This window comes from Gymnoscopelus braueri (assembly GCF_963280865.1).
Source record: "Gymnoscopelus braueri genome assembly, chromosome: 16".
NCBI classification, from domain to species: Eukaryota; Metazoa; Chordata; class Actinopteri; order Myctophiformes; family Myctophidae; genus Gymnoscopelus; species Gymnoscopelus braueri.
The window spans coordinates 17,856,680-17,874,203 of record NC_137616.1 but is presented as its reverse complement, the minus strand read 5'-3'; the positions used below and the strand labels follow the sequence as shown (position 1 = coordinate 17,874,203).

The 17,524-nt window shown below is 42.1% G+C and overlaps 1 protein-coding gene across 2 annotated transcripts; it reads left to right on the top strand.

Moving 5' to 3' along the window:
• The first annotated feature begins 1,916 nt into the window (after positions 1-1,916).
• On the top strand, positions 1,917-17,020 carry fntb (farnesyltransferase, CAAX box, subunit beta). Of its 2 annotated transcripts, none has more exons than XR_013934781.1 (12): positions 1,917-2,150; positions 3,347-3,411; positions 6,240-6,312; positions 7,002-7,093; positions 8,684-8,830; positions 10,024-10,107; positions 10,818-10,904; positions 11,064-11,193; positions 13,728-13,863; positions 14,253-14,360; positions 14,987-15,101; positions 16,012-16,151. XR_013934781.1 is itself a non-coding variant. In XM_080454199.1 (12 exons), the coding sequence occupies exons 1-12, from the start codon at positions 2,052-2,054 to the stop codon at positions 16,177-16,179; spliced, it is 1,308 nt and encodes a 435-aa protein (XP_080310325.1). In that variant the 5' UTR covers positions 1,917-2,051; the 3' UTR covers positions 16,180-17,020. The 2 variants fall into 2 exon arrangements, 1 of the variants encoding a protein (XP_080310325.1); XM_080454199.1 differs by having other exon boundaries at positions 14,253-14,364; positions 16,012-17,020.
• The last annotated feature ends 504 nt before the right edge of the window (positions 17,021-17,524 follow it).

Here is a 17,524-nt window from a genome sequence, read left to right as displayed (position 1 = left end):
CAATACAAGGTCTACTAAACTGGGAGGCTCATAAAGCACTAGGCTTGTTTAAAATGAGATCCCCACCGACCCCACGCACACAAATCATGATGACATATAAGAGACAGACAGATATACACACTACTATACAGAACGTCATACAATCAGTATGAGTTCAGCTTACAGGTTACTGTGAAAAAAACAAAAATATGTAGCCTACAAGAGAAAAAGGAGGAAGAGTTCGTGGAGGGGGGGGGGTTAGGTTAAGACTTTGACAGGGGCCATTTTCGAATTGCAGCCTCCTGAAGGTGATACTTTATGCAGAATGTCCCATTTCACAAGTTTTAAAATGTATAAAAATCATTTGGAAAAATAGCTAAAATATAGGGCTGAAGTGTTTTGTAATAATAATCAAAATCTACAAAGTAAGAGGTAACTAAAGTTTTCAAATAATTGTAGTGGAGTAAAAGTACAATATTTGTCTCTGAGATGTAGTGGAGTAGAGGTAAAAGTACTGAAAATTGAAAAAAGAAAAGAGTAAAAAGTACCTCAAAATTGTAATTAAAGGTAGGGTAAGTGGTTTACTTTGGTTAAAATAAGTGTTAAATAGCTCTATATTGTGATAGTACTGATGGCTATAGAGTGTTTGTTCAGTAAAAGGAGTCTCCCATGTCTCTCCAGCTCTTTATTAAACAGAAAATGCATTTTCAGTGCTCTCTCCTGATTGGCTTAAATGTTGTCACCTACCTGAAAATGTACTATATTCTGTTTACTAAAGAGCTGGAGAGACCCCTGTGACCGAACAAACAATCTGTAGCAATGATTACTATCACAATATAGTACTTTAACCTTTTTAACAACAAAACAAATAGAAATACAAAAAATATATAATATCAAGAACAGTACTTAAATAAATTGACTCAGTTACTTTCCACCACTGATAGATAGATAGATAGATAGATAGATAGATAGATAGATAGATAGATAGATAGATAGATAGATAGATAGATAGATAGATAGATAGATAGATAGATAGACTTACATGGAATACACATGGAAAAAGCCCCCCCCAAACACATATTATGTGTGTGCGTGCGTGCGTGCGTGCGTGTGTGTGTGTGTGTGTGTGTGTGTGTGTGTGTGTGTGTGTGTGTGTGTGTGTGTGTGTGTGTGTGTGTGTGTGTGTGTGTGTGTGTGAGAGAGAGAGAGAGAGACAGAAAGCGCGCGCGCGTCGTGCGTGTGTGCATATTTGTATTTGCGCGTGTCGCTTTGAAAAGTCTGGTGGGTGTAGATCGGCCGTCATCGGGGGGTACTAAAGTAGTTTGTTCCTTCGGCTTTGCTGTAGTAGCCTGTTCGTGTTCATGTGTGCGTGGCGCGTACAAGTGCGTGTATGTGCACGTGAGTTTGCGCACGCACGTAGTCTCCGCCCACCACTGCACAGTCAGCAGGAAGTAGGCGGCAGCAGCAGTGTTGCCATATCCACTTATTATAAGCGACGTTTGGCTTGTTTTTCTGTAAAGTCTGTGTAAATATTGCGGGTTGCGGTTTTTTGGCCTTGTTTCTAAAGTGTTGTTGCTTATTTGGGCTTGTTTCCTAATGTTGTTTAAACCAGTGGTTCTCAAACATTGTCATGTCAAGGACCCCCAAATTAATATGTATTTGTCTGTGGAATGAAAATATTTGTGCCAGGGACGGAGGGACCCGTGTACCAGATTTGTATTGTTAAAATGTTCAATTGTCATTTTTTTCTTCAAGATTCTTTTGAAAATAGAAGATCTACAAGCTCATGTGAGCTTGTAGATCAAGAATTTTCAAATAGCCGATGTTTAAAGTGCTCATCATGAACATGATCGATGCCCATATAGTCGCTTCTTTTGGGCTTGTTTTCATAGACCCGGTTGCTTGTTTCTCTCGCAAACCTGTCAACGGAGGGCAGCAGCAACATACACAACGGTGTGTCAAAGTGGCGTTGTGTGTGTGTGTGTGTGAGCTCAGCTGCTAACTATAAGTACTGTACAACACACACACACAGCAGAAACAAAGACGTCCAGCCACCACCGTGTCAGAGCGTCATGGAAGACCCTCCGCCGCCTCTCCGCTGCTTCAGAGAATGTCACCCCGCAGAACTGCTCACCGACGACGGCGTGGAGACAGTGACTTCTGTGGAGCAGGTGATTATTAGCCTAGCCGCCGTGTGGCTAACGGAGAGACAGGGATGAACTGCCAATGAAGGCTTGTCTGACTCTCTGGATATAATGTAATAATAATATTAATGGTGTAATAATAATAATTCACCGCATCAGTGTGGTGCGTGTCTTCTGTCTTCACTGTTGTAAGAACAACTAAGTGAATAGGCGACTCGTTGTTCTAGGCGTTAGCTTGCTAACTTCAACCCTAGCAAGCTGGAGCTTTGCCAGCATTTAACAAGATTAATGAGGAGTGATCCAGATTGGGAGCTGTGGTGCCCACTGCCCACGGAGCAGGTGTACGTGTTAGTTTAATGTGGAGGCACCAATAAGACGAGCCCCTTTCTGTTAGCTGTTGCTCTTCTACGTGCTCAAATAACGGTACCATGATGTATAACTAATAATATTAGTTATAATAAGTAAGTAGTATACTAATAAGTAATTGCATGACACAAGTACTCTCTGGCCAAAGAGAACAGTGGTTCTCAACCTGTGTGTCCCTCCCCAGATGACAGTGAAGAGACAATTTAAGTAATATTTTTAACGTCGCTTACAATACCTTAAAAAAAAAAAAGATAGCACAGAAAATGACCATTTCTGCATCTGAAGTAATCAACAAATTATTTAAAAAACATGGTCAAACATTGGCCAAATTGTCAAATAATATAAGAAAGAGGCAAACTTTGTGAAAATAGACGATCTACAAGCTCACAACAGGGCGAGGCGTTGTGAGCTTTAGATCTGCTATTTTCACAATATTTATCTGTGGAATTTTTGGTTTACTCAAACTAAATGTAATGCTTCAACTCCTACAATTCCAAGTGATTGTCAGGGCGGGTGTGGGGGGGGGGATCCCCAGTTCAAATATGATTATCTTGGGGGGTCACGGCCTGAAAAGGTTGAGAACCACAGGAATAAAAGACTAGCAGAAGTCCTGCGGGTGATACTGTCACCCAGACAGGCTCGGGCAACATCTGTGGCAGTGGATGCTTGTTGATCATTTAGAGTAGATAGAGCTACAACTGTCATTTATTTTTCAGATTAATCGAATAATTAAAAAGCATGACTGTTAACTTTTATATATCAATTATATATGCCCATGTGTGTTCTGTTCTTTTGCTACCACGCACAAACTGTTCACTATGTCTTCCTGTTCTCTTCCATGTCTGCACGTTGAATAGAAAAAAGTTGAAAGCACCATCGATGAAGTCGTCAGTATTTACAAGCAAATGCACAGTTTACCGCAGTAAGTACTGCATTGTTGAATTGTTGTTTGAATGTTGTCCTCCACCTCATGAACAAAATATATGCATGCATTTCTAGGCCAGGACAGAGTTTTGAGGGAGAGACTGATGAAAAGTTACATTGACCATAGTAGTTTATCCATGCAGTGAACGCCACCTTATCTTAACCCATTAAGACCTGAGGCCGATTCTATAAATGTCTGCTAAATTCAGTTTTCTGAAAAACGCATAGTTTTCCAGTTTTCTGAAACACATCATGCTATTTTTAGGTACAGTCACAGTCCTGATTCATTAGATTCAATTTTGCTCAAAGATCCTACATAAAAATTGTTTGGGATTATACAACAAAATATGATTTTAATGTAATCATTTTCCCAGTCACAGAGTCAGAGGATCCTTCTCTCAGAAGATAAAGTTAATTTGTTTACTGCAGATGTTTTGTATGTGGCTCTTCACATCCAAGTTTAGTATGGGAGAAAGTTTATGATGGAGCAGTGCACAGAAGTTTTTTACTGTACCTCCGTGCTGTTTACATTTTCGACTAATAAAGTATTCAATCAATCAATCAATCAATATGATTCAGCTTCTCTAATTGGTATTCAATGGTCCAATAGCATTATTGTATCTAAGGCTGTTGGACTGCTTACATTTTTGATCACTAAATGAACCAGAACATGTTATTTTCAATCTGACCTTCACATTCTTCAGCTCTTCATATCTGTACAAGTTCAGGTTAACTTCTGTTTTCAGATATAAAATGTCAATACAGTTCACTTCACATTTGATCCTTCATCAAGGCAGCAGCAAAATGTTTAAAAACACTAATAATAACTAGACAATTACAGCAAAAATGAAATGGTTAGCCAAATGCAAAGTCATCTTTCCTGCTGAACACGACAACGTTTGAACGGTGATTGTAGGAAGAACAGTGACAGAGCATTGTGTGTTTGTGTACTGTATGTCTCACTTGTTAATGGGAGCATAATGTGCCTTCCTGACCTTTTTACAAAGCAAACTTCATAGCCTATGGGAACTAATGTACGTATATACTGTGCGTCTGTACTTTTTAACAAGCAAACTTGCTGTCCGTTCCGTTCATTGTACAATACATTGCAACTAGCTATTATTTCCAGGGCGGCACATGATAAAAAATAGGACTGGCACGTCTGTCAAAGCAAACATCACATCAAGCAATCGAGTGACACACTGTTTAAAGTGGAAAAGATACGATTTGACTCCCTGACGCAACACATGCTGTGAAATGAATACATGACAGCTGATGTAGATGGAGTGCAATGGCGTAAAATATTCAAAAGATTGGAATTTGATTTGGCAAAAAATAGGTTGAATGGACCCAATCTTGGAGATCGAAACTAATCTGTTTAGTCTGTTTTGTGTTCCGAGTCCCGACCCCGTTGTTGAGAATCACTGTTGTAGTCTGCTTGCCGTAAAATAATCCTTTACTACAAAACATTAGACTGGCATATTATACTGTTGGGAGCATGTCTTCTTCAGAACTTCACACACACTCTTTGCTTAGCAAGACACCTAGATAATTGATGTGTTTTGTTTATTTGTGCACTGCAATCTCTAACCCGGTCTGCCTTTACCAAACTCACTTACAAGCTGGGCCGGTGAGCACAGGTGAGGTGTGTGTGTGTGGACACGGCCTTTCAGGGCTGAAGTCCTGTCCTGCCCTCTCTCTCTCTGTTTGTTGTTGTTGTTGCCATGGCGTGGCCCTGCCGCTATGAATCCTTTGGGGCAATGATCTGTGACTAAACCCAGCATAGGTAGGCACTAATTACAGCAGACTTGGCCCACCGCAGAATCAGATTGAAAAGGGCAAACACTACATGTTAGGAGTAGGGGGAGTGTCAGCTCAGCTGTGTGTGACTCATGGAGGTCTGAACCTCCCTGTGCTTATACAAGCAGTCAGAACTAGCGCCTGCGTCTCCGAACCCTAATGCACTCACAAATTGTCACTGTTTGGTGGAAACTGTGTGTGTCCAAAACCGTAACTTTTCAGGAAATTAATTAAAAAAAGAACCATTGTTCCAATGGATCAATTGTAGTTATTATTTAGTGACGAGATACTTTCCATTCGTTCAATATTCATAAAACCCACACATACTTAAATACTGTAAATATCTAAACTAGCTGATCTATAAGCTCACAACCTGTTGTGAAAAAAAGTTACAATGGAGATGCCTAGACAAGGTTAATGCCTGACAGCGACCATATACATACTGTAACATATTGGGCATGTATTGCCCCCTGCACCTCAGACAAAATTAAGGGCAATTACAAATAACGCAATCTCTTTCTCTCGCTCACACACACACACACACACACACGCCACAATGGAATGATAAAGTCACATATGATATACCTAATATAAGACTGAACCTTGAGCGTGGGGAGATAAGCAGCCGGTTGGGGGGGTTGATCATTTTGAAAGATACTGTTTAATTTGGTGCTATCTACAAGCTTAATGAGTCAGTGTTCCAAGGTGTTATTTCTGCAGGCAAGGACTTCTAACTTCTTCTCAGGATGAGTCCCATCCCACGCTATTGATCAAGCCCCCATATGAAAATGTGCAGTATTTCAAAGAGGACCGCTTCAAATTACTTTCAAAGCACGTTTACAAAACCATGAGCTTTCACCCGCGTGTGCCTAGAATTCTTTGCCGTTGACCATTATGACCATGATCATTATGATTACAAGATGCCTGCTAGGTATCTTATAATAATAATAATCTATTATTCTTTTTATCATAATCTATTATAATCTATAATAATAATAATTTCAATAACTGTTTTTATCTCCTTAGGCCAACTCTGTTGCGAGAACAACACTACCAATATCTCAAGAAGGGCTTACGTAATCTGTCAGACGCTTATGAGGTACAGAAGCACACTTCACATCAACAATATAAACAATTATTGAAATGTCTGTTTTTGGCCAGTGTCCTGTGACATACCTACATCCTAGGCCAGATTTGTACGATTTTATGTGCGCCAGTTTTGTGCACTGAATATAGCCGATCTACAAGCTCACAACGCGTCGCTACGGTACGCGTTGTGAGCTAGTAGGTTGGCTATTTTCTGAGTGCCTGGCATTCCCCCTAGCCAGAAACAAGAGACATAAGTTGTATGCTGCGTGATATCATTACAGACCCACAATGACATTACATATTACTGGGCTCTTGGTCATACTGTATGTAAAAGTATAGTTATTAGTTTGTGTTAAGAAATGTAGGAGTTGAGCTCTTGATTTGACCGCAGTTTCCGTTTGAATAAATAGTGGATTGACCGCCACCCCTTCAGTAGTTCTGGTACTGTAGGTGTGCCATGGTGAATCTCACCACTCCAAACCATTACTGTGATGGTTATTTCACAAAAGTGAAAAATATATTTTGGCTGAAAAGTGCAGACCTCATTCATTTTCCTCCTGTAAGCTCAGCCTCTCCTCTGCCTCTGGCAGACGGCCTGTGTTTTTTCCCCCATGTCAGTCCATCTGTCTTTCTGATTGAGTGATCTTAACGATCAAATTTAATTCTAAAATCGGTCATCTGATGCCTGTGTGTGTGTAGTGTCTGGATGCTAGCAGACCGTGGTTGTGCTATTGGATCCTGCACAGTCTAGAACTGCTGGAGGAGCCCATCCCCACTGCTGTGGCCTCGGAGTGAGTCATTCTCTCTCACTCGCTCTCTCTCTCTCTTTCACACCACTGTGTTAGAAAAATGTAACATGTTAATAATATGGTACCCACATAACGCCTCTGCAGTGCTTTCATGCTAACAACTTTAAATAATTACTGCCATAGTGCTAGCACAGACTCTCCTGCACTTGTTATACCACTTACTGTATAGTGTATATATAGTGTACTGTAGAAGCTCATATGCACTCAAACCTACTCACTCCTGACAGTATTTGAAAGCAGACATGTTTCTAGGTGCAAATGTCTTTTATTCAATCAAATCCGTTTAAAACATAACCATGTCAAAAGGCACTATTGCCACCATAATGTCACCCATCTGTTTGAACGGCAGCCTCTAGAAAGTACAGCAGCAAGCAGAGAAGGGAGCACAGCCATGCCAGGTTGCCCAACCCACTGGCTTCTGCTCTTTCAGTAGCCGTGAAGCATGCCAACCCACCGGTTGGCACTACCCTGTGCCAGGGTTAGGCCCTTGCACTCGGATGAACTGCACACAGAGGCTCTGTTCGAATCGTCCCCGAAACCCCCCACCGCCAGTCATTTCACCTCCTCCCACTGTGCATTGAGGCCCGTCGCTGGATCAGTATTGGCGAGGCATGTCGACGTTAACGCTGCACTGGGGTTTAAACGACCAGTGTACTTTAAAGTAGGGCAGCAGACTGGTGCACGGAGACCAGGGCCATGTTGACAGGAAACTGTGGTTCAGATGGTCTCTGCTCGCTGCCACGTCAGCTAGAGGGGCGCCAGCCCTCTGGATGTCGGTGAGCTTCTGTCGCCTTGGCCCGCGCTTCGCCGCCTCGCTGGCTTCTGTTGCCCTCCTCTTCACTGCAATGGACAGAGACCTGCAGCTCTGACCTCCGATTTGCTGGTGAATTCTTTCGAGATAATGAGCAGAATTGAAAGAGATCAGGGGGAACAAACGTCAATTCAGTTTTAAAATAATCTCCCTCCTAAGGCACAATAAAATACTTTTAACTCGATCTTTGCAGAGAAAGGTTTGCTGAGCATGCTTGTTCTTGTTCAACAACTCGTCTCATTACTCTCATTCAGTCGCACATTAACCCCCAGGAGATTTCGAACAGCACTACAGTATGTGTTGTTCTATTGTTCTTGCTCAAGGGTCTCTGAGTGTAAAGTCAGTAAGTCACTGAATGAGTTTAGACTGTTCTATTGTCGCTATCGGGTGGAAACCAAATGCACCTGTGTTCCAATGGATCCAGTGTAGTTAATATTTAGTCACAAGCTTGTGAAGACGTTTCATTTGTTAAATATTTATGAACCCCACAGACAGACTTAACCACTTTCAACCTCCCATCCCCATTTTGGGCATGTAGGTATAGATGACATTTTTTAAAGCTTTTAAAAAATATTTGCTACTTTTGTGCAACAGTGTCATATGATGTATAAAATCGAGCATTCATTTATAATAAAAGAAAACACAAAAAAAAAACATTCTCCCTGCTTGTCTGTAGGGATTTAAATCAGGCCTTCTCTAACCATGAAGATACTACACGTGTGTGTATTTGTCGCTCTCTCTAACCATGAGTCTCGCTCTAGCGTGTGCCAGTTCCTGGCACGGTGCCAGAGGCCGACGGGGGGGTTCGCCGGGGGACCAGGTCAGCACGCCCACCTGGCTCCCACCTACGCCGCTGTTAACGCCCTCTGCATTATCGGCACAGAGGAGGCCTACAACGTCATCAACAGGTACAACACCTACTGCAGTTTATTCTGCGACTCCGTAACACACTTGATGAAAAACTTTACCCCCAGGGGTTAAGTTTGAAAACCAGTGATTTCAAACTCAAAAGATTTATCAGGTGATCAGATTGGGCCATTGAAGTGATCAACTGAGTTGATCAAAATGAACCATTATTGTTTGATGTGCATAAAATGTACCTTGCAATGTAATGTACCTTTATTATTCATATTACATTATTGGCTCATTCGTTGTTATGTTTTATTACTAAATTATTGACTTAAATATTATGTGCTTGTATTATTTTATTTTGAAGCATAAAATAAGACCTAATAGCAATAGTGGTTTTCACTGTCTGGCATAGGATGATCACGCCAGCCTTGGAAAACGACAAGAAAAGATCACGAAAGTGATCATGTGCCTGAAAAGTTGCACACCCCGATATAGAGCATTCCTGGCTAGCAGGGAAATGGTGCACGCTACTAATCACAAGTTTTACTTGACCTAATATTATTTGCATTTAGTTCCTAACTAAAAGTATCATTACGTTTAGCATATTCTTATGTTAGGAGATATTGTCAGGATTGTGCTGTGGGGAGGATTACAGGTACCTGCAGAGCATTAAACATCAAAATATGATACTATCACACAAGTAGAGTGTGAGACATAAACAGTATTTGCAAAATAGATTACATCTATAAGATGGTGGGTTGCATAACAAGATGTTCTCGACTCCCGGTGGTTGTACCTGGGATATTGATTTCTTTAGTGTGAGCCAGGATATACACACTCATATCTTATTGATCTGTTTTTTTCAGTATGAGCCAGGTGTAAACAGAAGCAGGTGGAGTTGTGTTTTCCTACACAGTGTTAATTTAAGTAACACTGGGATTTTACTGTGTATGTTGATGCTGATTCACCATTCCACCGCCATCTGTCTGTATCCATCCCTCGTTGTTTCCCGCTTACGCACCTCTCTCCTCTGTTCCTCTCTCCTTCTTCCTCTACCCCGCCCATTTTCCCTCCCCACTTCTCTCCGTCCCCCACCTTCCCTCCTTTTCTTGTCTTTCTACCCCCTGTTCTTTCTCTGTATCGATTCCCTTTCTGCATATCACCCTTGTTTGACACCCCGCTCAACCTGTTTGACGTGCTCATCTCCCCTCTTCTCCTTTCCCCTACCTGTGATGTGTTCTGTCTCCAGGGAGAGGCTGCTAGACTTCCTATGGTCAGTGAAGCAGCCAGATGGTTCCTTTGTGATGCACATAGGAGGGGAGGTGGATGTCAGGTGAGGGCCATCGCCATGGTTTCACTGGGAGATAACACTACCACCCTCCTCTCTTTTCTTCTCTCTCTCTCTCTCTCTGCGACTCCCTGACTTTTTCTGTCTTTCTCTATGTGTTGTTTGTGATATCTCTGGTAATTCCTGGAATAGGAGAAGAGAGAGATACACCAGATGTCTCTCTGACATGCGATTGCAATCATATTATTTGCTTGTGTGTGTGTGCATTTTGTTAACTCTCTACATACAATGTACAATTGTCTTTCCGTTCTTCAGTGTGGCGACTCAAACAGATGGTTAATGTCAAAATCTCTGTTTCACCCTCAAAGAAATGTATTAAATGTTTCTCACTGAAAGTATCAATTACCCATCATTATCTTAATTAAAATCGGCAGTCTCCCACAGGGACAGCACTTGTTGGCCAGCATGGGGCCAGTGATAGCATTTACTGTACATAGACAGAAGCATCCCAGGAATTTGCAGGGTAGCGCTAATTCGCATGTAGCATGGCCAGCATGCTACTAGCTTCTCTATTGCCTACATACATGTATTACTAAGTAATTAGCTCTTGTAATGTCAGTCTGTGGGACAAAATATTTGTATAGGCTTGGTATTGAATGAGCCATGGAGAGTCTACACTGTCGCTGTGTGTTTTATTATGCCAACCTTGCCATACTTACCTTATGTCTGACTCTGGGTTTACTTTGTTTCCACAGGAGTGCCTATTGTGCGGCATCGGTGGCATCGCTTACCAACATTCTCTCGGCCAAACTCTTTGAAGACACACCGAGTTGGATCCTCAGGTACTACACAACACTAACGAGGTCATCCTGCCTCGCTCCCATTATACAGTCAAACAGAATACTCCTGTCAATAAAAAAAACATTTACTGGTTTTGGTGCTAGCCAGTGAATTGGTTCTCATTTTGACATCTTTCAATGGCTCTCCTTGTGTGACTCTAGGTGTCAGAACTGGGAGGGTGGTCTTGGAGGAGTGCCAGGCTTAGAGGCCCACGGAGGCTACACCTTCTGTGGTACAGCTGCCATGGTCATCCTGGGCAAGGAGCACATGCTGGATCTCAAATCCCTGCTGGTGAGGGTCCTTGTGTGGTTACAAAATATTAAGATAAAAACACGTTTCAGTAGAGTCACATTCTCCCAGCACCTTAACCAATTGAGCCCTAGCATCCCTATTCTGGGAGGGTCACAGAAACTTGCCGATCTACAAGCTCACACTTGTGAGCTTAATGTAGATTGTCTATTTTCAGCAAAGAGATTTGGTGTATAGGGAAAAATGAGCGCACCAAGTATAGTTGCAATTCAGGTCAGTTTTACTGAGAGTAGTGGGTTTAACACATTTATCCCTGAGGCCGATTCTTAAAACGCCTTCTAAAGTTCTCTGAAAAACTTCAAATATTTATTCAAAAATTACAAGAAATATAATTATGTTGCTATATACTGTACATAGCAACAACTACCCCAAAAAGGGTTTCCCAGATTGAAAGTTATAGTTACGAATAGGGGTTCCCGGTATAAATCGGTTAAGTGGTTAATGAAGGGAACTCTTATTAGAGTTGATGGGAAACACTCCAATCCCATAATGCCCCCGTGTCAGGCACAGAGATGCTATCCCTTTCAGCCATCAGAGAAGAAAGCTCACACTGAAGCAGATATAACACCATGACATTTTGGAATTTATTTGGTTCAAGGGAGCAGTGTGCATTAATTTAACTGTGTATCTGGGGTTCAGTACACAGTGTTTACTAGAGGGGAAAAACAGCCGGCTTAACTGAACTTGTCATGACGTACCATTTTAGAATGCTGGCTAGTGGCTACTTGTCTGGCATGACCATTCCATTCCATTTTGACCTGATAAAAAAAAAAAAAAACACCACCCAGGTAGTCTTTGAACAACAGCTCGCATGATGAAAGCCATGTCAAAATGACAAATGTGCCACAGAGGACTGTTAACTGCTAATACATTTTTGCTACAGTGAAAGGGCAGCAATATAATGCAACTGACCAGTCTAGCTGTCAGTGGTCGAAATGTACCTGGTCACATCACCCAAGAACTGCCCTAAGCTCGCAGTCCACATGCATGAAGATTTTTATAAATTGAATTACTGAGGACCTCTAGTCAGTTCACATGCCTTTATGCACTCCAATGTGACTGACTACAGATCACCACTTAACCACTATATACGTCGCTGTATGACAAATAGCAAAAATACCCCTTATTTACAAAATAAGCCAAATATGCAAAATGCCACATGGCTGTCTACAGACTAACAGACATATGAAACAGGTGTTTCCTAATTTAAACATCTCTTTTGTTACTGCAACCTTCTACATACCTATTGCTTGTGACGTGGCTCGAGTCCACCACATCCAGGGAAGCGCATGAGGGAGGCAGGTGACGGTACTGTGACACTGACTTGGGCTCCATGAGAGACCCGTGACAACAGCAAGCGCCCAGTGTTCACTGACCTCCATGGTGTGGAATCTTTCACACAGATTTCTCCATTACCACAGTAGCTTTGTGTTAAAATGATTTCATGGACTAGTTATCTAAACATTCCCCCCCCCCCCCATCCCCCTCCTTCTTTCAGACAGTAAGGACCCCAGCTGGTATTAAAACCCAATCCCATAATGACTCAGTCCATTCCACACAGACTGGTAGGGCTCCAATTAGCGGTTTCTATGGTGACAATATGACAGATCCCCCTCTATTTCGCTAATATTAATGAATTCCCCTTTTCCTTCTCTGTTCCATCGTGTCTGTATCCCTGGTGCTGTGTGGCCTCATGGGATTTCAACTGGCTTGTTTAACAGAGAAGCCGGAAGCCCTGTTGTAATGGCAGCCTCAGGGGTTGCATGCAATCGTAATCATAGTTAGATTATGAGCTGAAAATAAAACTTTGTTTCAAATGCATGCACTGATGGTTCAAACCACTGATGGTGTCACACCAGTAAGTCTACATGTGCACGCAATTTCGCTACAGATAAAAGTGCTTTTGTGATCACTGGGGGTATTTCAGAGCTGCGATTTTTCTCCGCAACGTTCTAACACGCAACCGTCTGGCATTTTACTTTAAAATACAAAATGAATATCCTTTTTTCTGCACCGGTGCCATATGAGACTCCAGTGTAAGTTATGCGAAAATAGCAGATCTACAAGCGAACAATGTGTCGCATCCATGATACGTCCTGAGCTTGTAGATTGGCTATTTGTGGCGTATAACAAAGTGTAAGTCGGGCTTAAAACTGTTAAGCCTCGTTGTGAATCTTTGGTCTGAACTAGGCTTTAGACGTGACAGAGGATCAAGTTATTGGACAGGTGTGATATCGGTAGCCCTCGGCTCTGATACCCATGCACAAATAGGCAGCGAAATGTGTTGAGTGTGTGACGCCATCATTACGATTCAGTCGAATACCAACGACAGGCCTGCATCCAAAATGGCTGCCATGGAGGGATGGTGAGGTGACTGTGATTTAGCATAGTACTGCGAGCCTTACTACATTTGCATTTCACTACTAGTGGCAAATGAAACCTTGATTCTTGATTGTGTGGCAGTCGATTAGCATCACATGAAATGGTATTTGTTTGACTCTGCCCTGTCTCCTCAGGGGTGGGTGGTCAGTAGACAGATGCGCTTTGAGGGAGGCTTCCAGGGCCGTTGTAACAAACTGGTGGATGGCTGCTATTCCTTCTGGCAGGCTGGACTCTTGCCTCTGCTCCACAGAGCTGTCTTCAGAGAAAAAGGTACTCATCTAGGGTTGTGGTACTTCTATGATATTTGTTTACTAAAACTGATAACTGATTTTTGCAAGAACTTCCATTAAGGGTAATCTGACAGTCAGCCCACACCAGCCACTAGGCGTTTTGTTTCATATTGGCAGAATCTGCTTTGTCTGTTCATTTGTGCTAAAAGTTTGATCTTGAGACCTGTTTCGCCATATAGTCTTTTTGTGTAGAATAGGGCAAAACAAATCGAGTCCATTTGTTATATGAAAAAAGAACGTAAACAGTTTTTTTACGTGCTTCTCGGTTAATCGAAGAAGTAATCTATAGAATAATCTTGATGAAAAGAGTGGATATGTAGTTGCAGCCTATATCACAGGTCAGAGCTTAATGGAACTGTCCGTCTGCAGGGCGGTCTGAGCTGAGCCGAGAGAAGTGGATGTTTGAGCAGCAGGCTTTGCAGGAGTACATCCTCCTGTGCTGTCAGAACCCAGCGGGAGGCCTTCTGGATAAACCTGGCAAGTCAGTACAACGCCATCTGGACACACTATAGTCTAGGGCTGGGCGATAGGACTTGAAATCAGTATTACGATTATTTCGAACTTTTGGCTTGATTACGATTAATAAGCCCAATTTTTTTTTTTATGTAATCGCCAAAATAGCAGATCTCACATGCGATGCATTGTGAGCTTGTAGGTCGGCTATTGTTGTATGCCACCATTGTACAACAAAGTATAATACAAGGTTAAGTGGTTAATGAGACTAATCAATTTAGTCAATCAAATAATCGCATTACCATGTTATCGTGTTGAGTTGTTGATATAATATACGAACAAAATGTATGCAAAAGAAATCTAAGAAAAACCTTGCTTCTCGATTATCCGGTTATAAGTCGGTTATTGGTTCTAAATATCGGTTTCGCTATATTTTTGGTTAATTGCCCAGCCCTCCTATAGACAATTATGGAAGGCAAACGCATACTTTTTTCAGAACTGATGCCCACTGCCAGTAAATGCTCCACACTTGGCACTTGGCTCACGTGGACGAACATCACCCTGGCTGTCAGCAACTCAGACAAAATCAGTAGTGATGGTGTTGATGGTCTCTCTTAAAGGTATCTTGCTCTTTGTCTTACTCTGTCCAGGTCCAGGGATTTTTATCACACCTGTTATTGCCTGAGTGGCCTCTCTGTAGCGCAACACTTTGGGAACATGGACCTCCACCACGAGATGATCCTTGGCAAAGAGGAGAACAGACTGGTGAGGCTCCAGCAGGGATTGGGTTGGAGGGAGGGATGGATGGATGGAGTAGAGAATAGCTGGATGTACATGGATCGGCACATAGAAATGGTCGATCGAGTCGCAAGATATAATTAGAGGCCTTGGTTTCAGTCCGACTTGGTGCTCAGCACTGTGTCTAAAGATTCAGTAGTTATCCACTGATGATGTTTTCCCTCTTTCACAAACAAATGTATTCATTTTTGGTGCTTGCGCACCTCCTTTAGGGATATGTCATACCTCAAAATGTGTTAATTTTATACATGATTTTGTATCTGCTGTCAATAAAGTTAGGCTTATGTAGTGCAAATGAGCTGAAAGGTCTTGATTCTAATAGAATAATTAATAATAATAGCCATCTTTATGGACATGCTACACATGGTCCAGACCAGAACTAGCTTTACTGTATCATTTTCAGACTGCGATTTCACAATCAGATTAAACTAAAAATATTACACACATTTAACCACTTTCATGGCATCCCTATTGTGGGAATGTCATTATAGGTGAAAATGTAACAATGTAACAGATTTACAAGCTCAAAATATGTTGCAATATCACATTGTGAGCTTGTACAGAAATGTTTTAAGTAGGGCTTGCCCACAATAGGGACGCTAGGGTTCATGTGGTTATGTCATAATAGGTGAACATTTGGCAAAAACAGCAGATCAACAAGCTCACAATGCATCACATTGCGACGCGTTGTGAGCTTATACTGTAGAACTGCTATTTTCAGCAAAGAGATTTGGTGGTGTAGAGGGCAAAACTGAGGCTAGTAGGTACTGTAGACCCCTCGGGGACCCCAGTCAATGAAGTATAGATCTTAAGTGGTTAAAACACAGCGAACTATGGTAACTTAGTGTCTCTTTTCTACCTTGGTTCCCGCTTTAAGGCCCCAACCCATCCGGTCTACAACATCTGCCCGGAAAAGGTGGCGCAGGCCCTGCAGCACTTTCACCAGTTGCCTGTCCCTGACAAGGACCAGAGACAAGGAGCCTCAAACTCTCACAAACCATCAGAGACTGAAGCTGCCTGTGGCTCTGCAGAAGGACAGTCCTAGAGGGAGGGATGGATGTGTGACCATGCCGTTAGCCAGCTAGCTCTGGGAAGTGCACCTGAAGCCACCTACAGCGGTCAGGCCTAGGTGTAGACAAGCCTCCAGTAATTGTTCGGATGGCCCTCGACAGACCAGAGGATCGGGATTGTAGGGTGGTGGGCGGTCTGAGTAAAGGAGTAGAATTGTGTGGGAAGCTCTGTTTGACTGCATCTGTTTGTAAAGCCATAAAGGTTTCCTCAAGGGCCTCTTTTGTAAGGTCGTGTTAAGTAAAAATGTACAGTAACTATGTGAAGAGTTTCAGTCTAAACACAAACAATGGTAGTAATAAACTATGTTGTGCTTTTTCAGAATGGTGTGTGTGTGTGTGAGGTAAATGATCAAATTGAGCATGAAAAAAGGTAACCTAGAGGTGTGCATTGTTGAGCGGTGTGGCTTATCTTTCATTTGGGAGGTCTGTTAGTGTTCATTTGAAGGTGAAATACAATAGTATAGAAATGCCAAACTTCTACATCAGTCAAGGAAACTGTAGAGAAGTGAAATGGCTGGTGACACGCTTTGAACTGCAATCCGTCTCGTGACTTTCGTCCCATGAAGAATGGTTCATAGGATAATGGTCTGGTCAATAATTGACCTTGACCTCAACCACTAAATTGCATGATTTCACGGCCTTGCGTTGTGATTTGAGTGTATAATTGAGTCATTGTGGACAGAGTGATATACTTGCATATACACCTTCATTACAACAGTTTCACAATTGTTGAGCCCACGTCGAGATTAAACAAAATGGGTTAGAACGACAGGAAAGGCCCGGTCCAGGCATTTAAACCCAAACTTTGGATCAACCTCACAAATCGTATTAAACTCAATGAACCTTCCAATCCTTGTCCTCTATGTTCTGAAATCTTTAGCCCAGACATGAATAACAGAGGCCACTACCTTAGACTGCATGTGGAGATGCAAACCAGACCTGATATTACAATTACGGATGTTTTACTGGCCTGGATGCCTTGGTGAATTTGCTCTGGACAGAAATTGAATTGACTCAGGTATGTTACAGAAGTAAAATAACTGCCATGGTAGTGCCACGTTCCATGGATAAAAGCACAAAATTGAAGGAAATAGGATTACGGCATTTGTTTCTATCCAGCATAGAAATGTAGGACTGATGCACTTAACTCACAATTTTTAAAGGCATACTATTAAGGGGAGATATATTACACAATCATGCATTAAGACAATACGTGGTGGGTCTACTGTAGTTCTCCACACCAGAGACCTGTCGGCTTAGATATAAAAACCAGAAAAACCTGACGCTGTTTGTGAACAGTATAGTCCATGAGCCAGAGCC